A 25,315-nucleotide genomic window follows, 5' to 3' on the forward strand; every position below is an offset into this window, starting at 1 on the left:
TAATACTACCAGAGATTAATCACGATTTATACGAAGAAAAATAAGAAACTAAGTTTACAAGGCCGATAGTTCTGGAGTTTCGTTTGTTATAGAGAAGTGGGGCCTGTGCGGTAATTTTAATACATGGTGTTGGCAACTGTGTATAGTGCTGCCAAAATGTCTTGAGCCGTGGCAAAAATGCGAGCTAAAGCTCACACCCACGCCTTGAGCCAATGAGGGTTCAGCTGTTGCTAAGCGAGAGAGCCTTAGCGAAAGGGAGTGGAATTCCTTCAGCCGATAACAGCGCTCGGAACGGAAGATTAGGTGTCAAGTCAATCTGGTATATCTATAGTTTCAGCCATCCGTCACCTATAGCGCTAGTTGTATGTAAACACAAATGGTGACTCGTTTAGTAAACCGGTCTCGTGAAGAAGTTCGCTCAGTTATTCTGTAATAAATTCATTTGTGCATTATTTTTTGGTATGTCCAGCTCAGACAATTCAATCCTTTTATTTTAGAAGGCTTTTACCTTTAAACAAATAGTGTAACTAATCGTTGTACGTTCTCGCAACGGATGTATATCAGCAACAAGGCAAGCGAAGCAGCCGACGGCCTTGGCAATCAACAGCAGCCAATCACAGCCCTACTTGTGCTTACGTCACTTTGGTAGGTGGGTCTCACGTGAGCAGCGGGAAAAAAAGGAAACTGCGTGCTGTAGCTGTCATTGAGCGCCAAGACATTCTTCGAAAGGAAGCATTTCAAACTCGCTGCGACAAAAAGTGCATATAACAAATGTAAAATTTGCGTATCTATTTATGTTTTTGTAATCCGAATACATCCACATTTTCTGTTATTAGAATTTTACCTGTCACTTGCGAGGAAATGTAAGTATAAAGTTTAATACCAAATATAATCACTATTTTATGCGTATCATTGGCGTTATTCTGACCCGAACATTATCGCCTCGTGTTCGTTCACTTTGTTGTGCATGGTGCAGAATATATATTAATGCTAGCAAATTATTGTTGTAAGTTGTTTTTCAGTTAAACGATGCTGAAGTTTTGTACTATTTATAGGTTTAAGGTTGTTGTTTGAATTTTTGCCTATGTGTGGTTAGCGGTGAAGGAAGCTATTACTTTTGTGATAACTTGTTTCGTCGTTAACGCTCGGGGTGAAGAATTTGATCAATGACTATCTAATGTAATGTTTGCTCTACTTGGATTACCATCCTATGGGGTAAACATCACAATCACAATTCGATTTCTGTGGGCGAAACATGTAACCACGGCTGAAATTCACCGGCAGCTGGTACAGGTTTATAGAGAGACTGTAATGTCTCGCCAGCATGTCGCAGAATGGTGTCAAAAGTTTGCGGCTGGTACAGACAACGTCACCGACGAGGAGCGCAGTGGCCGACGGCATCAACAGATTTGAACACCGCTCGCGTGGAGAAACTGATTTAGGACGACAGGAGGATCACGTTACGCCATCTGATGGCAGAATTGGGAATGTCGTTCAGAAGCGTTCGTCACATGGTGCACGGTATGCTGCAGTACCGAAGGAAACAACAATTTACGACAATGTGGCTGAAGACGCAAGGTCAGGAGGGAATCTTCAAACTCATCCCACGACGTGACACGTGCCTTAACTGATATGGAGACTACGTCGAAAAATAACTTAATGCGTGTAATATATGTTGGCTGTATTGGTTGTATCAAATAATATATACACGTTTTACTGCAGGCTTTGTAAGCGTACTTCCTGATTACCCCTCGTACTATTGCCATATTCATTATCTAAAAATAGCTCCTTATAAACAGTCATGTAGACTTCTCAAGTGATGATTATTTCTTGTTATTTCTTACACTTTTGGTAAATCAAAAAAAAAAAAAAAAAAACTGAAACCGGAAGTGGGGAAATGGACTAAGTTTCTACTGCTTCCGGTTTTAGCAGAGACTGAGGAAGGATATTCAACTTACTTCTCCAACGCGTAGAACCAGTATTAAAAAGACACTCAGATTCTGTTATATGAGAATAATATACTGAAACCGGAACTGGTTACGTCTATTACTTCCGGTTTCCATAGAGAGAGAAATAAGAATGGAGATGGAACTTACATTCATGGAATACTGAATCTGTGTTAAAAAAAAGTTCTTCGACACGAATGATTACATGATTACGATCGAAGATAGATCCTACTCTTGGGGGATACACATTTCCATCACTTTCGGTTCGAATAGAGGATTACTCTCTTTTGACCGTGTTCGCTCTGGTAACTATTGACAGGCGAGAGACGGATATAGTTGCTGTATATGAATTTTTGCGTTTTGGATTGTTATATAACACCGTGATTATAAAGGACGGAACCTAGTATTAATGTGGGCTCTGAACCATCATAGGGGTTACAACCAGTGCAGTTGGCGGGTGCATACCTCATCATATAAGATCAACTCGTTCAGTACACCCTGTTCACCACCATATTATTTCTCCTCCAAAAGAGTTAGATTACCAAACCATGCGACCGGTCCAGGCTCGTTTTATACAACTTCCTGCCCTCATGCATAACACAACTTGAAAATATGTGTGTTAGTATCAGCACATATGCGAAATTACTGACCTACTGTATATAGGAATATACTGTTTGTATCGAGAGAACGATCCATCGAAGTTTTACTGTATATTCTGTAAGTACACTGCCCTGTCCTGACCATACTACCATGTCTAGATTCCGCATTCTTTAGTGTACTGCCGGGTTAAATGGTAGAAAACTGCCGAATTGAACCTAGGAAGTCACTTCCGAATAAAATGCACCATACAGTGAGACAAAGGCTTTTTCTTGGTAGAACCTCTGTCCGACGTTTTCATAATTCGTAAGTGAAAGACCTTTTGTAACAACTACCAGAAGGACAAGCGGAGGGACCGATATGGATAGGAAAAGAAGCATGTAGTAAAAATCTCTCTGAGTATAATATAACTTTCACCATAGGCCATTAGATAAATTTGTAAATAAATCTTTACGTGATAAGTATAAACTTTGATATGTTCTTTTAATTCAATCAAATATTATTTTCATTAGTGCATCCTCAATGCTCACTACTTTCGCATGAATCTTATTGCGATTCCAAACAAATAATATACGTATACGTAAGGTAAGATAGTATAATATTTTGCTCTTATGTATACGTAAAAACCTTTATATATAATGGAAATACGTTTAATTTTTGACTCGGAATGAAACTCTTGAAACTATAATACTGTGTAGAGTGCATCTACAAAGTGTCTTTTGAAAAAATGAAAATAAAAAATGTAATTTAACGTCCCACGATTCTGTGCTTTGGTTAAAGCAGACAGATGATTACAAAACCTTTAAAGATTATGAAGCGATTGGGAAAATCAGAATGTGGGAGGAAACTAAGAATCTCGAGAAACCTGTCCACTGCAAACTCTCACAGCCTGGATTTAAAAAAAATCCTCACACTAGTGCTCTATAACTAAGCCACTGTGGCACCAACACTTGTCTTAATACTTTGTGATTGAAAGAAGTTACATGTACAGGGAAGAATATAACTGTAAGATAAGTAAATAAATTACAATATTATCAATTTTACATATTTACAGGGTGAGCCACGAGAAATGGGACACTTGAGTGACAACACTGCCAAACTGAAGAGCATGGTAGCGCTAGTTGCGCCGTCTACATCACAGAGGTGTACCATTTAGTTTACCATGAGTCATTGGCCAGTGCACGTGAGTGTTCAAGCGGTAGAAAATTTTATTCGTTAGAAGAGCTGTTCAGCGGAAGCTGGGACATGGACAGGACCGCCATTTTTGTGTGCCAAACAGGAAAGCAATTACTACGTGACGACACAATGCCACAAGAACACTGATGCCACACCAAGCGACAACCTTAGGGCTGTACTAAGGAGTATCATGAAGAATTTGAGATTTGTGTCCGACCAACATCCATTCAGGTAGAATCTGTCTCATCAGACATCATAAAGTTGTCCAGCAAGTCGTCATCGCGATTCAGTTTGTCTAAAAACAGTCAAGCTTTTTGTCAACCGCTGTAGTTGTTGCAGTCTGTATCTTGTATGGAAGATAGTGTAGTTCTTTTTACAAAATGCGACGCACTGATGTTTTCAACATGTGGAGTGTTCTTGCATGGCGACGAGCTTATCTTTGCGGACTTTGCTGCAAAGCCTGGTGTATACGATCAATGTTTTCTGATGTACGGTCTTTGAATGTTCTCCATGCTTCTTATCGACGACAAAATCAGTTTCTCTCCATTGTTTCAACCACGTGGTAATTGCTTTCTTGTTTGGTACACTAAAATGGCGATCCACCAAGTCGCAGCTCCTGCTGAACAGCAATTATACTCTTCTCGCAAACAAAGGCTTCCAAATCTTGAACACGCACGTGCACTGGTTAACGACTAGTGGTAAATTAAATGGCAGACGTCTGTGATGTAGACGGCATGGCAACTAGCGCCACTATGCGTTTCAGTTTGGAAGTGTTGCCACTTTTAAATGTCCCATTTCCTGTGGCTATAAGCTTTAATTTATCCTATTTCTCACCTAAGACATCAAGAAACTCGATTCTCGATCAAGATACTACTGAAACCCAGAACATGCTTCAATAAGTTTAGAACCGTCATTGAACATTGAGAACATAGCTTTTTCTTCAAGAAAACTCGACACACACACACAAAATCAAATAAATAAAAATATATTATGTATCTCAGTTGACAATTTTAGGACGAAGACGATAAAAGGAATTTGTGAAAGAATTTTATCATTTATAATGATTGGACCTCGTGTTTTAATCTATGCCCTACAGATCATAGATGAGTATATTAAGGTTCTACTAAAAACAAGTGCACAAACGTACCTATACGAGTTAGAAGATTAGATAATAATAACAATAATAAACACATTGTTATAAATAAAAGAATTATTAAGAGAGTCTTTTAGGATCAATAACATCTACCTACAAAATCTAAAACGAAATTTGAGGCGCTCACCTGAAAATTTTGATTCCAACATTCAGAGAGTCTCGCTGTAACCTGAATTCTGTCAGAGGTATTATCACTGATTATTTTTCCCATCACCACATCATCAATATGCAAATTGAGTTCTTCTACTGAACTTACAGGAAAATCACATAAATGCTGTAAGAGAATAATGTAAAAATTAACCGTTATTCTACACGAAACATGAAATATTTTTGGATAGCTTTCAAATTCTAAGATACGAAACGAATTTGGTTTTAGTTTCAATGTTCAACCTAGATAGACTAGCTTCCATTGAAGTTCCACGAAAGAAAAGAAAGAAAAATATGTTATCCTACCATTTTTCTATATATACTGATACTTAATACAAACATAATAATTCACATCCTTATTCCTACATTGCCACTTGGGCTTTGTAGGTCAATTTGTAGCACATCCATCCAGCAAGCAAAGTATCTAAATTGTAAAGCTTATCAGTGCAGCAATCTAGTTTTTCTGTACTACTCCATCATACAAGGGGGAATTCGAAAATAAGTTTCCCATCTCGTTTTCCCCAGGGAAGCGAACAACAATGGGGAAACAAGACGACGGTGGCACGCGCAACACATCCAGACACAAGTATCCGGTATCGTTCGCCCGCAATCCTGCAGATGGCACTGTTACAGCGCCTGCCCAAAGCGGAGACGTGTCTCTCAGTCTGAGCCTGGTAACTATGGAGAGAAGGCGCGTTTTGACGTTGTGGTCAAATGAGGAAGTGCAAGTGGTTGTCCGCTGTGAATGGGGACGTGGCGTATCGGGAACAGAAATCCATAACCGCCTTATGCAAGTCTATGGGCCTGATATGGTGTCGAAACAAATGGTTTCGGAAATGGTGTTGCCAATTCAATGAACTATATGCAACTCTTGAGTGGGAGCGCCTTGCCCATCCGCCATACAGTCCTGATCTCGCACACAGTGACTTCCATCTGTTTCCGGCTTTGAAGAAGAATCTCGACGGTAGGCGCTTTGGAAGCAATGTTGAAGTCACACAAGCTGTTCAACGCTTCTTCCGTATGCAGAGCCCTGAATTTTTTCCTGGAAGGATTTTTGAAGCTTATAGACCGGCATGATAAATGTCTCAATGTACGTGGTACTTATGTGGAAAATAAAGGTACGTCTGATCTTCAATGTCATATGCTAATTTTTGGTCTTGCATCCCCAGCTCTGTCCACAATCGCTTTGAGAAAACTTATTTTCGGACTCCCCCTCGTAGTTCACTTAGTAGATTAGCTCGATTGTTCACAAGTAGGCAAGTGATTCGCGCAGCCACTTTTCACTCGAAGGTTCCGGGTTTGATTTACGTAGAGTCCTAACTCTAGGTCCCTGTACAGCATAAAGAATATTTTCGAACACTTATAAGGTTTCTTTAAAGAACTGAAGCTGTAAGAGATCTGGGAATAAAATTTATTCTGAGGTCTGAGTTACATGTACTCTCACCATAAATCAAACTCCAGCCTCAGCAACAAGCGAGAACCCTATTCACTAACTCACGAGGGAGCTATATATTTACGGACGATACATACGTCTTTACCGATTGATGAAGAAAACAAAAATGGAAACGGGGAAAGATTGAAACTCCGAGAAAATCCAGAAAGTATGAACGATGTCAACCACAAGCTAACATGAATTGGAACTGAACAATACAACCCTTTAACTAAAGCTAAGTGCTACTATTACAGGTCGTACTGATTAAGATTTTAGCTTTATGTGGAACATCAGATGCTCTTATCATTCATCTGTGATTCAAAACTAGCTGTGAAGTAAAACTATGCAAACAAATCTTGATGAGGTGTAAATCACCAAGTTTCGAAGTTCTTAAGTAACTCCACAGTACTCTAAATATCATATAAACTACTACTGGAAAAAGCAATTATTACACATAATTTTAAAAAGTATTTTTTAACAATGTTTAAGACGATGGAGGAAGATATACTTTATGAGAAGATTTAACAAAATTTAACTACGTTTTCAAATTAGTAGTCAAACTAGTTTAAGTTTATGTATTACTTAAAAGGATCTGATTGCAAGTGTGTTGCAGGACTATATATCTATATATATATATATATAAAGTAGTTTGAAAGTATACGGTTTGAAACAATTATAATAATCGTTCAATACAATTTCAATATTGAAGTACTTATTCCTACTTTTTCCAGGAATTCCCACCCAATTGACGCCGAAAAACAAATTCCTCGTTGCTGAATGGTTAATGTTCTTGTTTTCGGCTCAGAAGAATTGAGAGTACTTAGACTAAGATTACACTTAAATTGTACGATCATATTTCATATACAGTATTAACACTGAAACGTAACATGAAATTCCAAATAAATATCTTCCTTTCAGTTTAACGTCACACGTTTATGCCCTTTAGGCTAAAGGAGACAATGTTTAAAGCAACTGAATGATGATGAAAGAATTGGTGGAGTGAGAAAGGGGGAGTACTCAAGAGAAAACCCACGAACACGATGTTGTCCACCACAAACTTACTTAGCCGGGGATCGAACCAGGGACCTCACGCACCAGAGGTAAGCGCTCTACCACTGAGCCCCCGTGCCCCCAAATTTCAAATAAATAAAAGGGAAAACAAATGACAATACACGTGGCCTGACAAAGTAATGAGACTGTTTTTTTTTTCTTATACCTAGTACGGCAACACTGTTACGTTCTACTACTACATCATTTTAACCTTGATATTTCACTATGTCTTCAACTCGTAGAATTTTGCAATTTCTCAATCTCTAGCAACTATTTGGTACGAGAACAAGTGTGTACATTCCTTGCAGAAAAGTAGAATATTGAAGATAATGTCGCTACTCATTATAATCATTAATAAATAAATAAATAAATAAATAAATAGAAGGGGGAGTTAAAAGTTTTCATATTCATGTAGAAATCGTTCACGTAGGATCAGAAATTTAAGTTAATTGATTAGTTATAACTTTGTGTATATTAAAGGCAAAATATGACTGCAGTACAATAATTACTCTTTCCTTTGCAGCTGTTAAAATGAATGGAACTGCAAGACTGGACGACACCTCTTTCTACGAAGCAAAGCTCCCAAACAAATCCACAAGGAAACGTTCATGATAAATGGTGAAGAATGTCCTTTGTGTTGTTGCTGTTGTTGAAATACCTCAAATGTGGTCGCACCAAGATAAAACATGAAGAAATTATGGTGGGCGGTGTCTACAAGCTGGATCCAGCGTCTGCTGACACCATAAAAACAAAGGAAGTTCAGACTAATGGAACCAATATGACTCTCCGGTTCCTAAAAATGTAAAAGACCAGATATCTGCAAAGATGATCATGTTACCTGTATTTTAGGATGGATGTGGTGTTATCCTCACGGATTATTTACCAAATGCCACATAATTATTGGCAAATAATACGCCGCAAACCTTCTGGCCAAACTACGTGACAAAATTATACATCGCGAACGAAGAATGATGTCCAAAGGTGTGCTCATCCTACATGACACGCGCCTATTCATGCATTCCACTTTGCTCTTTGAAATGAAATCAAATCTATAAGTTTTACGTCCCACGATTATGCCGGCTAGGCTACAGGAGACGGTGATGATGAGAAATGAATGAAATTGCGGAATGAAGAAAGTGAGAGAAACCAAAGAAACACCACGCAAACGGTGTATGTTCACCACAAAGCTCATTTGGCGCGAGCTGGAATCGAACCAAGGACCACATGCACCAGAGGTGAAGCTCTACCACTGAGCCACCGCAGCCCCCTTCCATTTTGCTCCTGTCAGAGCAAGTCAGTGTGGCTATGATATTTTGCCGCATCCTTCATATTCCCCACGTCTTTCGCCTTCAAATTTCTTCCTCTTCTCTAACATGAAAAGTTCAAAATGATAATGACGTCATTTCTGCGACAGAGGCGTAGCTCAATGTCCAATGTGCATAGTTTTACGAAGATGGCATTCACAAGTGGTTGCAACGACGGTAAAATGTATAACTTTGTCATCACAAAGGTAGTACTCTGAAGGTGAACACACTGTATACATTCCTATAGAGCGATATATTTTACTGACAAACCTCGCACATTGAATACGGCACTGTATCCATAATCAAATCACAAAATCATTCAACTTACCCGCATAGGTACAAATGCTTGTCTTTTAGAAGGTAATTTGAAGAGAACTCCTCGTGACACTTCAATCTCTTCCACTATACATGGGACGAGCTCTCCATGAGAATTATTATCTTGTTTATTTGCTTTGTAGAAATTCCGTAAGAACGGTCGAGCCGAAAAAATTGGTACAGGACTATTTTGCATACAACATACACTCAGCAACATATCCCCGACTTGGAATGTATTCCTTAACGACTGAATGAGCGAAGGGTGATCACTCAACATCCGCACGGGAATAAATCCTTCTATCGTTGTGTTACAAACAGTGACATTTAAACGGCTAGATGTTATTTCAGTCACTACAACACTATATTCCTTGCCTACTTCTAATTGTTTCTCGTCACTAAATTTATTTTTAGGCTTTTCTGAGGCAAGTTCGAGCCACAATATTCGTTCTGCTGTGTTAAAATTTGTAACTCGGCATTTCAATACTTGTCCATGGTAGAATTTGTTTCCCTGATTCGTCTTACTTAGAGGCAGAAATCCCTGTAATTTACAAAAAGTGTCTTTTAGTAAACATAAACATACTTCATTTTGTTGCGCAAGATTTAAATAACACTAATATCTATACCACAATATCAGGCATTTCAAAACACTTAGGAGTCAACAATAAAAGTAAGATACAGAAGTTTCGCCTAAGTTCGTATCACACACGAAATAAATACTATTATCATTTTATATCACATAAAGCATTTGTCGTTGAATATACATAAAGATAATTACTTGAATTAAAAATAAGATATAACCAAAGTAAACACATTATTATTACTACTATGTGCTACATGAAATGAAATTTTTGAGTTCTACGTCCCACGGTTATGCCGGTTAGGTTAAAGGAGACGGTGATGATGAGAGATGAATGAAAATGGTGGAATGAAGGAAGTGGGAGGAAACGGGAGAACCCCGAGAAAACCCACGCACACGGTGTTTGTCCACCACAAAGTTCACTTGGCGGGAGCAGGGTTTGAACCCGGGACCCCAAGCACCAGAGGTGAACGCTCTACCACTGAGCCACCGCGGACCTACTATGTGTTACAGTTTCGGGAATATATCACTCGCTTCATCAGACACATTATCCGCTTGTTTTTAAATTCTAGGATTTTTCGAGGATTTTCCCAAGCTTATTTGTATTATTCTTCACTCTATATTGTAACGTTCTGCTTGTACAGGTGTTGGTACAGCATAGAGAGAGCAAATTACAGTCCGGAATCGTTTTCCTCCACTACATTTTATTACAAAATACTACTATAATACAAAAATAGATACAAATTCTCTAATGTCTGGGTAAAAGTAGGTGTCCCGGGAAGCAATCCTCACTAAGTAAGCTACGTAAGGAGTAGTAAGACACTCAAAGCTCCACTGCAAGCTAGAGGCTTTGGGTTTAGGTGAAGTACTTCCAAGCCTCTACTGCAAGCCAATTAAGGGGATTTGACCAGACGAGACTGATGCTTGTTGTTGAAGTCCTCTCGGTTATATAGATGCTATAGTTGAGGCGGTGGCGTTGCTCCTCCGTCGTTACATGACCAGTGGCGTTGCTATTGTCTCCGTCGTCTACAGCTATAGCACTCCGTAGTAAGACGCACATGGTTGATGTTTGTAAACAGAAGCACATGTCGGGTGTTTGTAAACAGAAGCACATGTGGGATATTACAATATATTTAGGATTTAGATTTCTGGGCTCTCGGCATCTCATGGCCATTTAGCCCGTCATGTTTGAGGGATGACGTCCCTCGGCGAGCACACTATCCGGGGAAAGGGAAGGAAGGAAGCGGCCTGGGACTATAAGTTAGGTCCCCCCCGCATTTGCCTGGTGTGAATGAGGAAAACCCAGGAAAATCTCATTCAAGGTGGCTGGCTTGAAAAAGCTGTTACACTTTTTCGACCGAGTGCCCCCACCGGGAATCGAACCCGGGACCGCTCGCTACAATATCTTTTTAAACAAAGATAAGTTGTTGTTATTAATAGCCCCTATAAGAAGGCTAGAATAATATGAAACTGTTTGGCTGATTAATCAGCAAAAATTTTTGGCAGCCCTTGCCTCAGAACCCAGGGTGCCTGGCCACGGTCAATGATCTAGAGGTACACAAGACAATCCACTCTAAATTTTGACAATAAATACGTTGGTACATTCCCTAAATTTTACCAAAGGATACCTAGGACCATTCACTTGAAATTTTGGAAATTGCTAAAACTAAAAATTTGGTATGGTAGTACAGGACAGGCATATGTACACTCATGTCCAAAATTATTGTCGCATGTCTATAAATATGTTGTTGTAGGAATATAATTTGATAATGAATTCGCCTGGTATTTCTTATAATGTTAGTATGTGTATAATCGGCAAAGACATGTATGTGGCAAATTTCATGTCAAACGAGCAGTAAATAAGAACAATAAAACGAAAATAAAGCTTTCTTGTCCATTTAGTAACATTTTGTTTTATTTATTCTAATTTTCTTATTTATAATTATTTTCCTATCAAATTTACCACAAATATACATTTCTCGATTATACACAAAGTATTAGTATTAAAAGTACCCTGCAAAATCATTATTAAATCATAATTTTACAAGAAGACAGTTATACATATGCGATAATCATTTTGGACATGGGTGTACCTCTGTAAATTTGGGTGAGATGAGAAAAAAATCTCCCTTTTATGAGAAAAAAAGGCAAAAAATGTAAATTTGGGAGATTTTTGACCTTATGTAAGGCAAATATATTACTATTGCAAACCCACCAGAGTCGTTTTTACTGTTTCATTCTTTCTTCCTTCCAGTTTTGATCTATGTAAAAAAAATGAAATGAAATCATTGAGTTTTACGTCCCACAGTTATGCCAGCTAGGCTAAAGGAGACGGTGATGATGAAAAATGAATGCAATAACGGAATGAATAAAGTGGGAGGAAACGGGAGAACCCCGAGAAAAACCCACGAACACGGTGTTTGTCCACCTAGGCGCGAGCTGGTATCGAACCAGGGACCTCATGCTTGATCTCTTACGTATTTTAAAATAAAACTCAGTAGTACCTTCAGGCTACCGTAGAAAAACAGGATCAATTTATCAGGTGAAATACCCATCACAGTTCCTTCAAGTATCATCCCTTTCTTCAATGCGTCGTAGGTCGTCACTTTTGGTAATTTAGAATTCATCAATGACGGTTTTAATGTTAGAAACATTTTCTTCTCTTCAGGAATCACTTCAAGGACCTGCCAGGAAAACAAATTAAAGAGTATATTCACGATTGAAACCTATACAAGCACAATAATTAGTTAGCAAACAAAGCAGCAAGAAAAGACTGTTCTACGCAGAGTTGATTTAGACAAAAGTGACATAACAATAAAAGAAAGTAGTTATGTAGAATTATACAGAAATAATAATAATAATAATAATAATAATAATAATAATAATAATAATAATAATAATAATAATAATTATTATTATTATTATTATTATTATTATTATTATTATTATTATTATTCGGACAACATGCAATACGGTAATACTTTTGGACAGTCAGAATGTTCGAATTCAGTCAAAATAAAGTACAAACCAGTTGAGAATGCTCCAAGGGCACTGTCAGAACGAACTTAAAAGGAACTGTTCGTTATCTACGGCAAATTGCTTTTAGAAAGAAAAAAAAAGATGGTAGGCTATTTGTCTCATAACCAGAGGAAGAATAATTGCATATGAGAAGCTGGAATGCCTAAAAAGCCATAGAGCCTGCATATTAAAACAGTAAGATACTGAATCGAACTATTCGTAGCAGAAGGGGAACACGGATCACAAACAAAAGCGAAACTGAGTAGACCGCAAGTGACAACGGAACACAGATACACACAAAAGCTTCCATAGCTAATGTAGCAAACTAGTTCGCTGCTGCAACAAAAATGAAAATAACTTTAGCTCTGGAATGCAGTGCAGAGACATGTAACTGTACTCATATTATTTGTTCTGCTTTGCAGATCAAACTAACAGATGAACATGTGTACATACTCTCTTAGAGTTCGCAAGGACGCACATCAATCCCACAAGACTTCTGGAACCGTATAATCGGGAGTGATGAGAAAATGAAATGAAATCTTTAGTTTTACGTCCCACGCCTATGCCGATTAGGCTAAAGGAGACGGTGATGATGAGAAATGAATGAAAGGGTGGAATGAAGAAAGTGGGAGGAAACGGGAGAACCCCGAGAAAACCCACGAGCACGGTGTTTGTTCACCACAAAGTCCACACGGCGCGAGCTGGGATCGAACCAGGGACCCCAAGCACCGGATGTGAACGCTCTACCACTGACTGGGTAAATTCGCCACAGACTGTAAACATGCTACTTCAAAGCTTACAGCGATGAGGCAATGCATCGTATGAAGTGTTTCGGGAAGCTATGGATTTTAAAAGTGGGAGAACATGCTTCGAAGATGACAAGAGATCTCGGTGACCTTCCACAAACATCACTCTTGAAAAATGTGGAACGAATTAGAAAACTTGTGCATGAGAATAGCCAGAGGACGCACAGCGAGTTAATATTGGTGTATTTTACGGGCCAAACTAGGCAACGATATGGTAAATGTTCATTATTAACGTTAAGATTGTCCGCACTCACCTGTATGAAACACGAGTTACAGGTTACAAAATTTAATCAATAATTGTTTTGATACAGCCTTGTATACACAGCAAATGTTAAACCTGGCGTCTCGGGCTAACCCAAAATATTTCTCCTCAGTACTGCCTTACATATACTAATCAGTCAAGTCTTTCGGATGATCAAGCACAATTATCAACTTGCAACTTTCAATCCAAAAAGAAATCGACTCATTTAACTACAGACAGCTAATAAAAGATTAAGCTTTAGTCGTCTGATTTTAGACGTAAATCCTTTGCTTAGACATAAATTTTGGACGATTCTCCTGACTCCCTTTCCTGTATGCTTTTCCCACGGAATAATTAAAGAAAATAAATTAAATAAAAGAACAAATAACTCACTTGAGCTCTTAAATACTCTCCTTCACGGAAATTGTATCGCAATTCTTCAAATGGTTCGTCACCAAAGTGAAACTTGTGTATCCATCCTTTCAATTTTCCCACAAGAACAAAAATACCATCACCTTTAACTTGACACACACAACAACGAACTATGCTGCCAATTTTCACCTCCGAATAATCTGTATAACCATCGTCTGTGCTGGAAAGAAAAACAAAATGTGTTTCATTATTATTATTATTATTATTATTATTATTATTATTATTATTATTATTATTATTATTAATTATTATTACTTTTACATATGCACATACACACAACTTATAATAAAATAAATCCTTCATTGAGACACTGGCCCAAATCCCGGTGGGATGAAGGGGACATGTTCCCCCAATCTTGGATTGATTGATTGATTGATTGATTGATTTTAGTTTAGCGTCCCGTTCAGCAGCTAGGCTATATGAGACGTGGACCTACTGATTAACGTGGAATCCGAACCACATGAGCTCCCGCCGGGAATCGAACCCGGGTCTCCCACGCCAAAGGCGCGTACGCTAACCGCTTAGCCACGAAGGAGCTCCCCCCAATCTTGGAAGTGGACTGTCCCACCAATAATCCAATTTGAAATGTGATTTTCATTTACATTGTAAATGAGAATCCTTGTGAATGCCTAGTAGAAACATACCAATTATAAATATACATGCATTCAGATTTTAGAATTCATGTATTCACGGCACTGATTTATAATACTGATATGTACCACTACTTTATCTATATCGCCTGATATACAACAGATTCACCTAAAAAATCAGATTCATCTATCGTAATATGAGTTTCACCCCCCCCCCCCCAAAAGCCTCAAATCTACCCGCCTCCCAATGTTGAAGTCCCCCTGATTCTCCACAGCATTATTTTTCAACTTCATAAATATTTTAAACATAGCTTTAAAAAAAAAGTCTTACCCCCTCCCCCAATATTGAAGTTAGCTTGTTACATTAGTGAGGGAAGAAGTCTCTTGCACAGCATTTGCTGAAGAGCAAGTAAAATCCTACAATAACTATTGCGAAACAGAAACTCATCGTGTTTACTAGCAAATACGACGCAGTTTTCACTGGGAGAGTAATACTGAAATCAGTTCACAACATGAATAGTTTATACAAAGAACTGAAATAGAACACAAGGGTCATTCCAGAATAAACGTAACTTTCCGTGTCCGCTTATAGCGTTTCATTATTATTGAAAAAAACAATGCTTTCTTGACATCCTATACAGAAATTCTATTTTACTTAATAGCCCAATTAACAAAATTTTTGAAGTTATCACTTTAAGCGTTTTGTTGTTTTTAGAAGTGGCATTTGTATACCTCCGTTACCTACCTGTCCCAAGGTAATTTTTAACAACTTCAAGTTTCTGCTCTCAAATATGAATAATATATTAATCTAATTTCGTGTTTGAAGTGGAGGTGGAATATTCTTGCTGTCTTTGGAGTACTTTTCGTCACAGAAATACGAACACCGTATGAAGTAATTGTACATATATAGATGTCCTACGATTTATCTTTATCCTCCGTTACTGGGAAGTCGTAATCAAATACATCAACAGTTGGTAGCCAAACAAAGACAAACTGTGAGCAATAAACACCTGGTCAGAATGTCGTGAGAGTTCGAGTAAGCTTGTGCTGTGCAAAGGAGATATACTGATATAGTGTGTCAAGTTTTCAAGGACGTCCTGATAAATGTGTATCTGCCGTTCCACGTAAAAGAAGTGAGTTATATGAACAATCGAAATATAGATATATCAGTGTAGCATTTTGGGCATAGTTGAATTCTATCATCCTTTCATTACGTTTTAATAATAATAAGCGCGGTTTATTTTGAAAAAGTTAACAATTTGTATCCTCCGTATATGTATCTTCCGTTACCACTACTGGGGTAACGGAAGATATACTGGCGTAACGGAGCATACAGGATTGATGTGTGAGTATTGTTCACGCTTACTTTTAGTTTAATGTATTTTTGCTTATAAACTCCGATAAGTTTGTTTCGTTTTCGAAAAAGTTCCACCAAAACTCATGATTATTTTACGTACAACAAAATATTAATCAGTCGAAGAAAACAGAAGTATATACGTACTCGAAGAGGAATTTACTTCAGTCAGGGGTCAAAATTGCAAGCGAAACAAGTTAAGCCACTGCAAAAGTAATGGAAAATATGCAAGTGCAAGTTGGAAAAATTACGATTCGACCGGGGATCAAACCCGAATTTCTAGTTTCCGTGTCACGAAAAACAAAAGATCACCAGTCGAGTCCCATGTTTTCAACTTTCATTTGGGTAATAACGGAAAAGAAACGTTATTGAATTAATTTAGTGGACATTGTGAGTTAGGCCATTATATACATAGTTAGATAGATAGATACAGGGTGTCCCAGGTGGAAAGGGCGATATTTTGGGAAATGGTAGTATGGGTGATTCTAAGCAAAAAAGTTCACATGAACATAGGTCCTAATCTCAACGGTTTGAGAGCTACAGGTTGTGAACCATTTTTGACTTTGTTGCGTATTGTTTACCCTGTAACTGTTTTACAGAGGTGAAACATAGCAGATTTGAAAGCTGATGGAATGACATTTCCAACGGTATGCAGCATGTGGTAGTTTTGTCCTTGAAAAGGAAGCTATTGAGAGAAATTTGAGAAAGTTAAGGTTGATTAAAGAAATTGGATGGCAACACTGATTCCAAAATATCTCTCAATAACTTATTTTCCAAATATACCAGTGCCACATATTGCATATCGTTGGAAAGGCCATTCCATCACCTTTCAAATCCGCTATGTACTACCTCTGTAGAATAACTACAGGATGAGCAATGCGCAATATAAAGTTAAAAAATGGCTCTCAACCTGTAGTTCTCAAACCGTTGAGATTAGAACCTATGAAAAAATGAAAACTTTCACTTTTACGTTCCACGGTTATGCCGGTTAAGCTAAAGGAGACGATGATGAGAGATGAATGAAACGGTGGAATGAAGAAAGTGGGAGGAAACGGAAGAACCCCGAGAAAACACACGACCACGGTGTTTGTCCACCACAAAGTCCACACGGCGCGAGCTGGGATCGAACCAGGGATCCCAAGCACCGAAGGTGAACGCTCTACCAGTGAGCCACCGCGCCCCCGATTAGGTAGGATTTATGTTCATATGAACATTTTTGCTTAGAATCATCCATACTACCATTTTCCGTAGTATTTCCTCTTCCTCCTGGGACTCCCTATATATATATATATATATAAGAAGATTGAACTATTTGAAGTATAAGCTGTTCAGAAAGGATACATGCGATGCAATTTCTTTTGGGCGAGAAGGGTTAGAGTACTGATTCTCCAACATGAATTGATAAGAGGCATTCAGTTGTTTGTATTTCCTGTAAAATTTCATTTATTGGCACAATTCGTCCCGTTAAAGGCAGAAGGTCATAATGTACAATGCATAAATTTTAGAGAAGCAAATAAAAGTTGCTTCCAAGGAACTCATTTAATCCCATAAAAACGCCCATGATTTGTGGATCTCAAAGTTAGACGAATTCAATGTAGCTATCACGATTGCCACCAGGTGTAGGCCATCGAGGTCGACAAGAAAATATAAAAGCTGTATTTCCGAAAAAAAAAACTGCAACATACTTCCTCATGCTTTGAAAGTGACGATTCACCTTTCTGGATATTAGTTTACAACTATTTTTATTACGTACTTATTGGGATAATTCTTTGCATGTGTGTTTCTTTCCAGAGAGATGGGTAAAATTACGACGTAAAGTAGCAAACAAAAAATGCGAAAATATCGAAGAAAAATAAACGAAGATGAAAAGAGGTATGAAGAAATGAAAAGAAAGGAAGAAAAGATATAATAGGAGAGTGGAACAGAACAAAATCAAAACAGCAAAGACGAAAATGAGTGATCGTGAAAGAAGTACTTTAAGGAAACAATGGAGAGAAAGAACAAGAAGATACAGACAAAACTTGAAAAGAAAAAAAAAATATTGCTGGACAATTTGGCTTTTAAGTTCTCCAAGTTCAAATCTGCAGGATGAGCCGGGGTGTTCTCAAGACAGCAATGACAATATTGCAGTACGTAATAAAAGCAATGCGAGAAAGGAATTAGGCCGTAAAACAGAAAACATAGAAACACACTAAATCAAACATTTAGAACGGAAATTGAAACGGATGTCTAAAGATACTGAAAAATATCGAGAGCGTTGTTATAGGCTTGAAAGGAAAAGCACAAATACTAAAGACAGCCCAAGCACAAATGTAAAATGTTTGCTGATGTCACAAAAAAGTATCTCCGACGATTAGGAAAAAATTGTTTGAAGGAATTGTCATGGAGAAGCAGATAAAAGAGAGTTTTGCAGAATAGTTGTCTCGAAAGAGAAGAAAAGATTTTCTGGCAAAATTAGCATTGAATAGTGAAAATATATATATATATATAAATATCTCTACTACCTGAAATCACTTATGTCGAACAGAGCTACACGAACGTCTACTCAAGAAATTAAACATATGGTAGAAGATGAAGAAAAAAAAGTTATCCACGAATACTTGGAGAATAATGAGAACAGTAGAGTGGCACCTGGGAAAAAGGATACAATTATGCGACATAAAGTTAAAACACAAAAGAGATTGTTGAACAATATGATGAAACACTTATATGCAAAGTTTAATAAGCAATACCCCAACTTAAAATTTTTCATATACATTATTTTGCATGTCAATTTTCGATTGTAGCACCAGTGGTGAAAGATAGAGACATTCGTCTGTGTGTGCAACATGATCCATATTAAAGTCTGCCATTTCTTTATGCTAAATAGTTATTGAAGATCTGAAGCATTTATAAATCTTAATCTTGAAACTTTCTGCGAGAAATATGATGTTTATGTAATAACTTTATGTGTCGTTTTTAACAACAGAATTAACACATATTTTTCATGTTTAGAAGAAAGTAGTCTTTGAATTTACCTCATTGTGAACTAGATTTCATTTAGAAAAGAAGTCCTTGAATAATTATATCAAACATTTTTTTTTCAAAAGTTTATTTTTTCCCCCCGAAAGATTTACAGCTATATCGTTAAAAAGGTATTACCTCTATTCTCAGACTATTTTTAAAACTAGAGTTGAGAAATGTAAGTTTATATATTAAATAAACAAACCATAACATACATTATGTAATCAATCTGTATACTTCCGTTACCATTTCGTATCCTCCGTTCCTGTTGCAAATTTAAAACTTCTAAAATTAAGAAAAAACAAATAGTACTTGAGTGACCATATAATGTGTGGTAAATGTTAGGTTATTCGAAATACAGAAATAACATTTTCGGTTTCCTCCGCAACAAGATATTTTCATAATTTTTTCGGTCTCGAAAAGAACGTTATTTTTGAAATGACCCACATATCGTTATAACTCGAACTTCAGGATTTCACAGAAGGTGGATCCAGTACATAAGAAAATAGCATATACTATCCAAGATTTTATGTAATGAGAAGAATATACACAGTATATAGGAAAAATAACAGAACTTTTTTCTTTACAGATAACTACTAGCTCCATTTGTTGAAGCAACATATCATCGGAAAGCTGGATATCTGCTCAACAAAACGAGAGTACAATCATGAGAACCGATTAACAGAATGTCAAGTTATGACAAGAAAGGTGAGTGAATCTGGTGTCGCCTCGTCACAAAAACACGACGGAGCTAACAGCCAATATTAAATTCTGTTTCAAACTACGTAAAACATTTACATAAACATTGGAAATGATGAAACAAGTGTATGGTGATGAGTGCTTATCTCATACACACGTGTTCGAGTGGTATACGTAATTCCAGGACGGTCGTGAGTCCTTGGAAGAAGGCCCAAAGCCAGGCAGACCGAAAAATAAAAATCGCGATGAATTGGTGGAACAAGTGAGTGAAATGATCGCCCACGATGCGAATTCGACTGTGAGATGGATGGCAGAGGAATTAAATACGACGAAAGATATGATTCATGAAATTTTGACAAAGGATTTAAAGAAACGGAAAGTCTGTGCTTGATTTGTTCCGCACACCTTAACTAACAACCACAAACCTGTTCGCGTTAAACATTGCAAGGACCTGATTAAAACAGCCAGACAGAACAGTACATTCTTGGAATTGATTGTAATTGGTGATGAGACCTGGTGCTTCAAGTATGACCTGCAAACAAAACGAGAAAGTGCTATGTGGAAGTCCCCAGGTTCCCTGAAAAAAGAAGAAGAAAAAAGCGTTTTCAAAAGTTACGTGAGAACACAATGCTGATATGCTTTTACTTTTCCAAAGATATTATACTTTGGGAATTCGTTCCACAGGGTCAAACCGTTAATGGTTAATATTATGTGGGTGTTGTGGAGAGTTTGTGGAAGCGAATCGTTCGCATAAGGCCTGAGTATCGAGCGCCAGGCAGTTGGTCTTTATTGCACGACAATGCACCACGTCATAAAACCGTCGCAGTTTGCGACTTTTCGGCTAAAAAACAAATCTGTCTGCTTCCACATCCTCCGTGTTCGCCTGATTTATAACCATGTGACTATTTCCTATTCTCAAAATTAAAACTGGCCATGAAAGGAACATTTTATGACAATGTTACACACGTCCAGTCTGCCGTGACGAGGGTCATTGAGGCAGTTCCCAAAAAGGACATTAAAAAATCTATGCTAGTATTCGTTGAACGTACCCAGCAGTGTACTGATGCGGAAGGGATGTATTTTGAATATTAAAAAAACACTACAGTTGGTAAAATATCTAATTTGTTTTGTTTAATTTAAAAAAAGTTCCGTTATATTTCCGACATACTGTGTACTTTACACATTTCGGCTAGAAAAAAAAATAACATAATTAAGCAATACTTACTCCAGAGCACATGCATAGACTCCCTCTATATAGTTGTATCCCAGGATCTGACATTTCACTTTAGATCCAACAGGGTAGAGAGTTTCCAGATCCGCGTGCAGAGGAAGCTGTTTGGAACTAATAAATCCTTTGGAGAGTTTATTCAATTTCAACGTTAAACCTGTTCTAAAAACACAATGCACTTTCACCTTATCCACTACAGAACCCGGTACATATATTTTCGCAGAATCGCTTTGACGCTGTAGACTGCAATTATGGTTCAACATTGTCATATACACCGTATTATATACAGGATGAATATATAACAAGCGAGCAGGGAATACACTGCCTATTTCATAGTCCGATGGTGTCTTCCATAAATACGGAAGATGGCTTTCATGTACGTACGCGCTATAATCCAGAAACTTCACTTTCAATCCATTAGGAACCACCTAACAAATAAGAAAATAATATTAACAACAGTAACACTAATCAATTGCTTAAAATATTTGTATTCAGGCAAAAATAACAAAGGAAAAATATAACTGATTAATTAGAATGTAATGTCCCATTTCAGCACAAAGGCTAAACAAGACGCGACTTACTGCTTAAACACGGAACAATTAAGGGCATTCACTAGAGCGAAATTAAACTACCGCTTATTTTAGATTTTTTTTTTTTTTTTTGTAATATCTTCAAAACAAATAAAAACATTCAAAAAGCAGACACGTAGTGAACTAGATAATACGATTTTGCATGTGATACCTTTATCACAATTCACCTATCTGCTTTTGGTATGCCGCTATTTACAGAACCCGCAAAAAGTGCTAAATCTATCTACAGTTGCAAATCAAAAGCAGATAGATGAGTTGTGATAACGGTATCACATGCAAAATCGTATTGTCTAGTTCATTACGTTTCTGCTTTTCGAATATTTTTATTTGTTTTGAAGATACTACAGAAAAAAAAACCTCTAAAATTAGCGGTAGTTTAATTTCGCTGTAGTGAAGACCCTTAACTGGTATTTTTAATTTCCATCATAGGAAGAAATTTACAAATCTCTGAAATGGTTATCGACCAGCGCTGATCATTTCAAATGGACATAGACCAACATGATTAAATACGAGGGAGGATCAGAAACTAAGGTTACAAAGCCGATATTTCTATTGTGCTGCCAAAATGTCTTGAGCCGTGGCAAAAATGCGAACTAAAGCTCACACCCTCACACACCCACGCGTTGAGCCAGTAAGGGTTCAGCTGTTGCTAAGCGAGAGAAAGCGAGTGGAATTCCTTCAGCCGATAGCAGCGCTTGCAACGGAAGACTAGGGATCAAGTCAATGTGGTATATTTATAGTTTTTGTCTGTTATAGATGAATGAGGAGTGTGCGGTAATTGTAATACATAGAGTTGCCAATTGTACAGTTTTAGCCACCCGCTATCTACGGTGCTAGTTGTAGATAAACACAAATAGCGACGCGTTTGGAAAACTGTCCTCGCAAAGTCTGCTCAGTTACACGATTTCTGTGGGTAAATATATAACCGTAGGTGAAATTCATCGGCAGCTCGTAGAGGTTTAAGGACGTCTCGTCAGCATGTTACAGAATAGTGGCGAAAGTTTGCGACTTGTAGAGAAAACGTCACTGACAAGGAGTGCAGTGGCCGACCCACCATGCTGTTACAGTAGTTTTGCTGGGACATCATCGACTACCCTCCCTACAGCCCGGACCTCGCTGCAAGCGACTTTCACCTGTTCCTGCACTTGAAGGAGCACCCAGGTTGCGATAAATGTCTCAACCAATACGGAGACTACGTCGGAAAATAACGTAATGTATGTACTTACCTGTTGGCTGTACTGGTTGTATGACATAATATATACACGTTTCGCGGCAGGCTTTGTAACCTTACTTTGTGATCACTCCTCGTATATTTGACCACAATTAATAAATATCACGTCTCATTCGCCTCTCACAACTGTAATACTACGTAACCCTGCCAAGGGATGAGGGATTCCTGCGGGACTCCTACCGATTCCCAAATGGGAGACTAACCCGTCCCGTTAGGTCTGGTAGCGTACGTGGTACCTCAACACGGTAAAGAGTGAGGTAGTCCTCTGGATGGCCCTACCGGGGGAGAGCAGCGGCCACGGCCCTTCTCCAAAATGGCGACTTACACGTGCTGTTAGGTCCGGGAAGTGATACTGAGTATCTCAACGTGTACGTGGTACCTCAACACGTTAAAGAGAGGTAGTCCCGTATTGCATGGACGATCCTACCGGGAGGGGAGTATCGGATTCCTGCCTACTAGGGGGACTAAACGGAGGTGGGGGAGGGGCCAATACCAGGCATCTGGGTAACGGCTCTGATCCCGCTGAAGGGAGGAAACTCTGTAGGTACCAAACTCAAATGGTGACTTAACACGTACCATTGGATCCGGGATGAGATGCGAAGCATCTCGACGTGTGTGTGGTACCTCTACACACGGAGGTTGCCAGTTGAACGATAGAGGTAGGCAGGGCCGGGACTCGAGGCCCCTTGGGTATTGCCTGGGGTTCCCGGATTGGATTGGCGGGCTGTGGCCATACATGGGATTCGGTAGCATATGGAAGCTAATTCCATGAACCGATGAACATGTGCGGGAGGTGAGCTTGCCTTATAACGCTCGAGCACCATGCCTGCAGAGTACGGTAGGGCCTGACTCGCTAGCAGGACCGCCTCCACCAGTAGATTAACTGGTAGGCACTCAAGACTTCGGTCTGGCCGCGCAGTGGGCGTATCCCACTCCCTCAGTGAATGGTGGTTACATGCTAAGGCGTCAAGGTTAGGGGACAAATCTTGACGGTACACATCGTGCACGAAGACTCAGGTCCAGGCACGAGCAACTACGGGCGGGATGCCTTATTTGGTGGAACCCGTCCATCAAATAGACCGAACAGTCGCGGGCATGATCTCCATGCATGCAACTAAGCGTGGCAGTAGTAGACCACTAGCAACCTATGTAATACTACCTCTTACCTTTATCAACTCTTAAAGGGTAAGGAAAGAGAATCAAAATAACGTTTTTCCATGTTTGTGATACCATTGCGTCATTAGTTTGTAACAATGAATAATAAATGTGACACTAAGTTTCCGTTATATATATAGAATTGAAACGTAGTAAAACTTCTTGTTCGGTTGGCAACACTATTAACCTGCTAGTATCTTCAAAGTAAGTATATCACACCAAATCCTTCTGTCGATATTTGCATAGGATGAAATTTCAGCATTTTGTATATACAGGGTCCGGTAAAAAGACCTCCCGTATTTGGAGAGGGTACTGTATGAGTTGTGTTGGGATTACGGCGGCGGAGAGGGTATCAATCAATAGCGGTATACGTGTCATTTTCAGTAGTCGCAATGACCTGGCGTGGTGAGCATCGTGTGTGTGTTGTGGAGAAGTACATTCGTAATGGCTGTTCTCTGATTATTACTCACGGGACATTTCACATTCGGCACGGAATTAGTTGATATGATTCTGTTCCGGATAGAAAAACTATTAAAGTATGGGTATCGACTTAAAATCGCCTTGCCAACCTCGGATCGTAATAACGTCGGAAAATGTGGCGGGTGCAAGAGCGTCCATCCAGCAATCACCAAACCTTAAGTCGGAATAACATCCAATGGATCCTATTTTACTCTGTAGATTCAGGTCTCACATAGCCTTCTATTTAAACTCCGAACAAAACTAAAAAGGCTAACAGTAGTCAGCTATCTGGAGAAGAATCACAATCAATATTATTATTATATTATTTTAAGCTATTCCAATCACAACTTTCATATGTTTTCCAACTTATATAGACTAGAACTATATATATATAACAACCTATTGGATCCAAATGTACTTAAAATGTAGTAAACTATTTCAGAAATCTCTGCTGCCTTCGTTAGTAGATCTAGAAAACTCATATGCAAGATCTTTCACTTCTCAGAACGTCATTTGTACTTTTAACTATGCCCAGTTGAAAAATGATGAGGTTTAATTTCTTGTTAACGTAAATCTCTTGTACTCGACCAACTATTGTTTTGAATGTTCTACTACTGCAAACACAGCATTAGAACTTCGTACTTAACGAACTAATTTTATATTACGTGTATCGTTACAAAAAAGTTCTAATGCAAAGTGTTCGCAATAGCAAAACATTCAAAAGAAAAATTGTTTGAGTACAAAGGATTACATTAACAGGAGTTTAAACCTCATCCTTTTTCAACTGGGCACATGACAAAAGTGTAAATGAC

At 38.4% G+C, this 25,315-nt stretch overlaps 1 protein-coding gene across 3 annotated transcripts in view; it reads right to left on the minus strand.

Annotated features, from left to right (window-relative positions):
• The window catches only part of LOC145667050 (protein RRP5 homolog), a 120,220-nt gene that overhangs the window by 50,940 nt on the left and 43,965 nt on the right, over window positions 1-25,315 (minus strand). For all 3 annotated transcript variants that reach the window (XM_081734749.1, XM_081734747.1, XM_081734748.1), the window contains exons 8-12: window positions 21,066-21,496; window positions 14,156-14,354; window positions 12,202-12,381; window positions 9,134-9,658; window positions 5,000-5,146 (exon numbers count right to left, since the gene is read on the minus strand). In XM_081734749.1, coding sequence (XP_081590875.1) covers window positions 5,000-5,146; window positions 9,134-9,658; window positions 12,202-12,381; window positions 14,156-14,354; window positions 21,066-21,496 — 1,482 coding nt within the window. The remainder of the gene's footprint in view (window positions 1-4,999; window positions 5,147-9,133; window positions 9,659-12,201; window positions 12,382-14,155; window positions 14,355-21,065; window positions 21,497-25,315) is intronic.

This window comes from Thermobia domestica, chromosome 12 (genome assembly GCF_964235325.1).
Source record: "Thermobia domestica chromosome 12, izTheDome1.hap1.1, whole genome shotgun sequence".
Taxonomy (NCBI): domain Eukaryota; kingdom Metazoa; phylum Arthropoda; class Insecta; order Zygentoma; family Lepismatidae; genus Thermobia; species Thermobia domestica.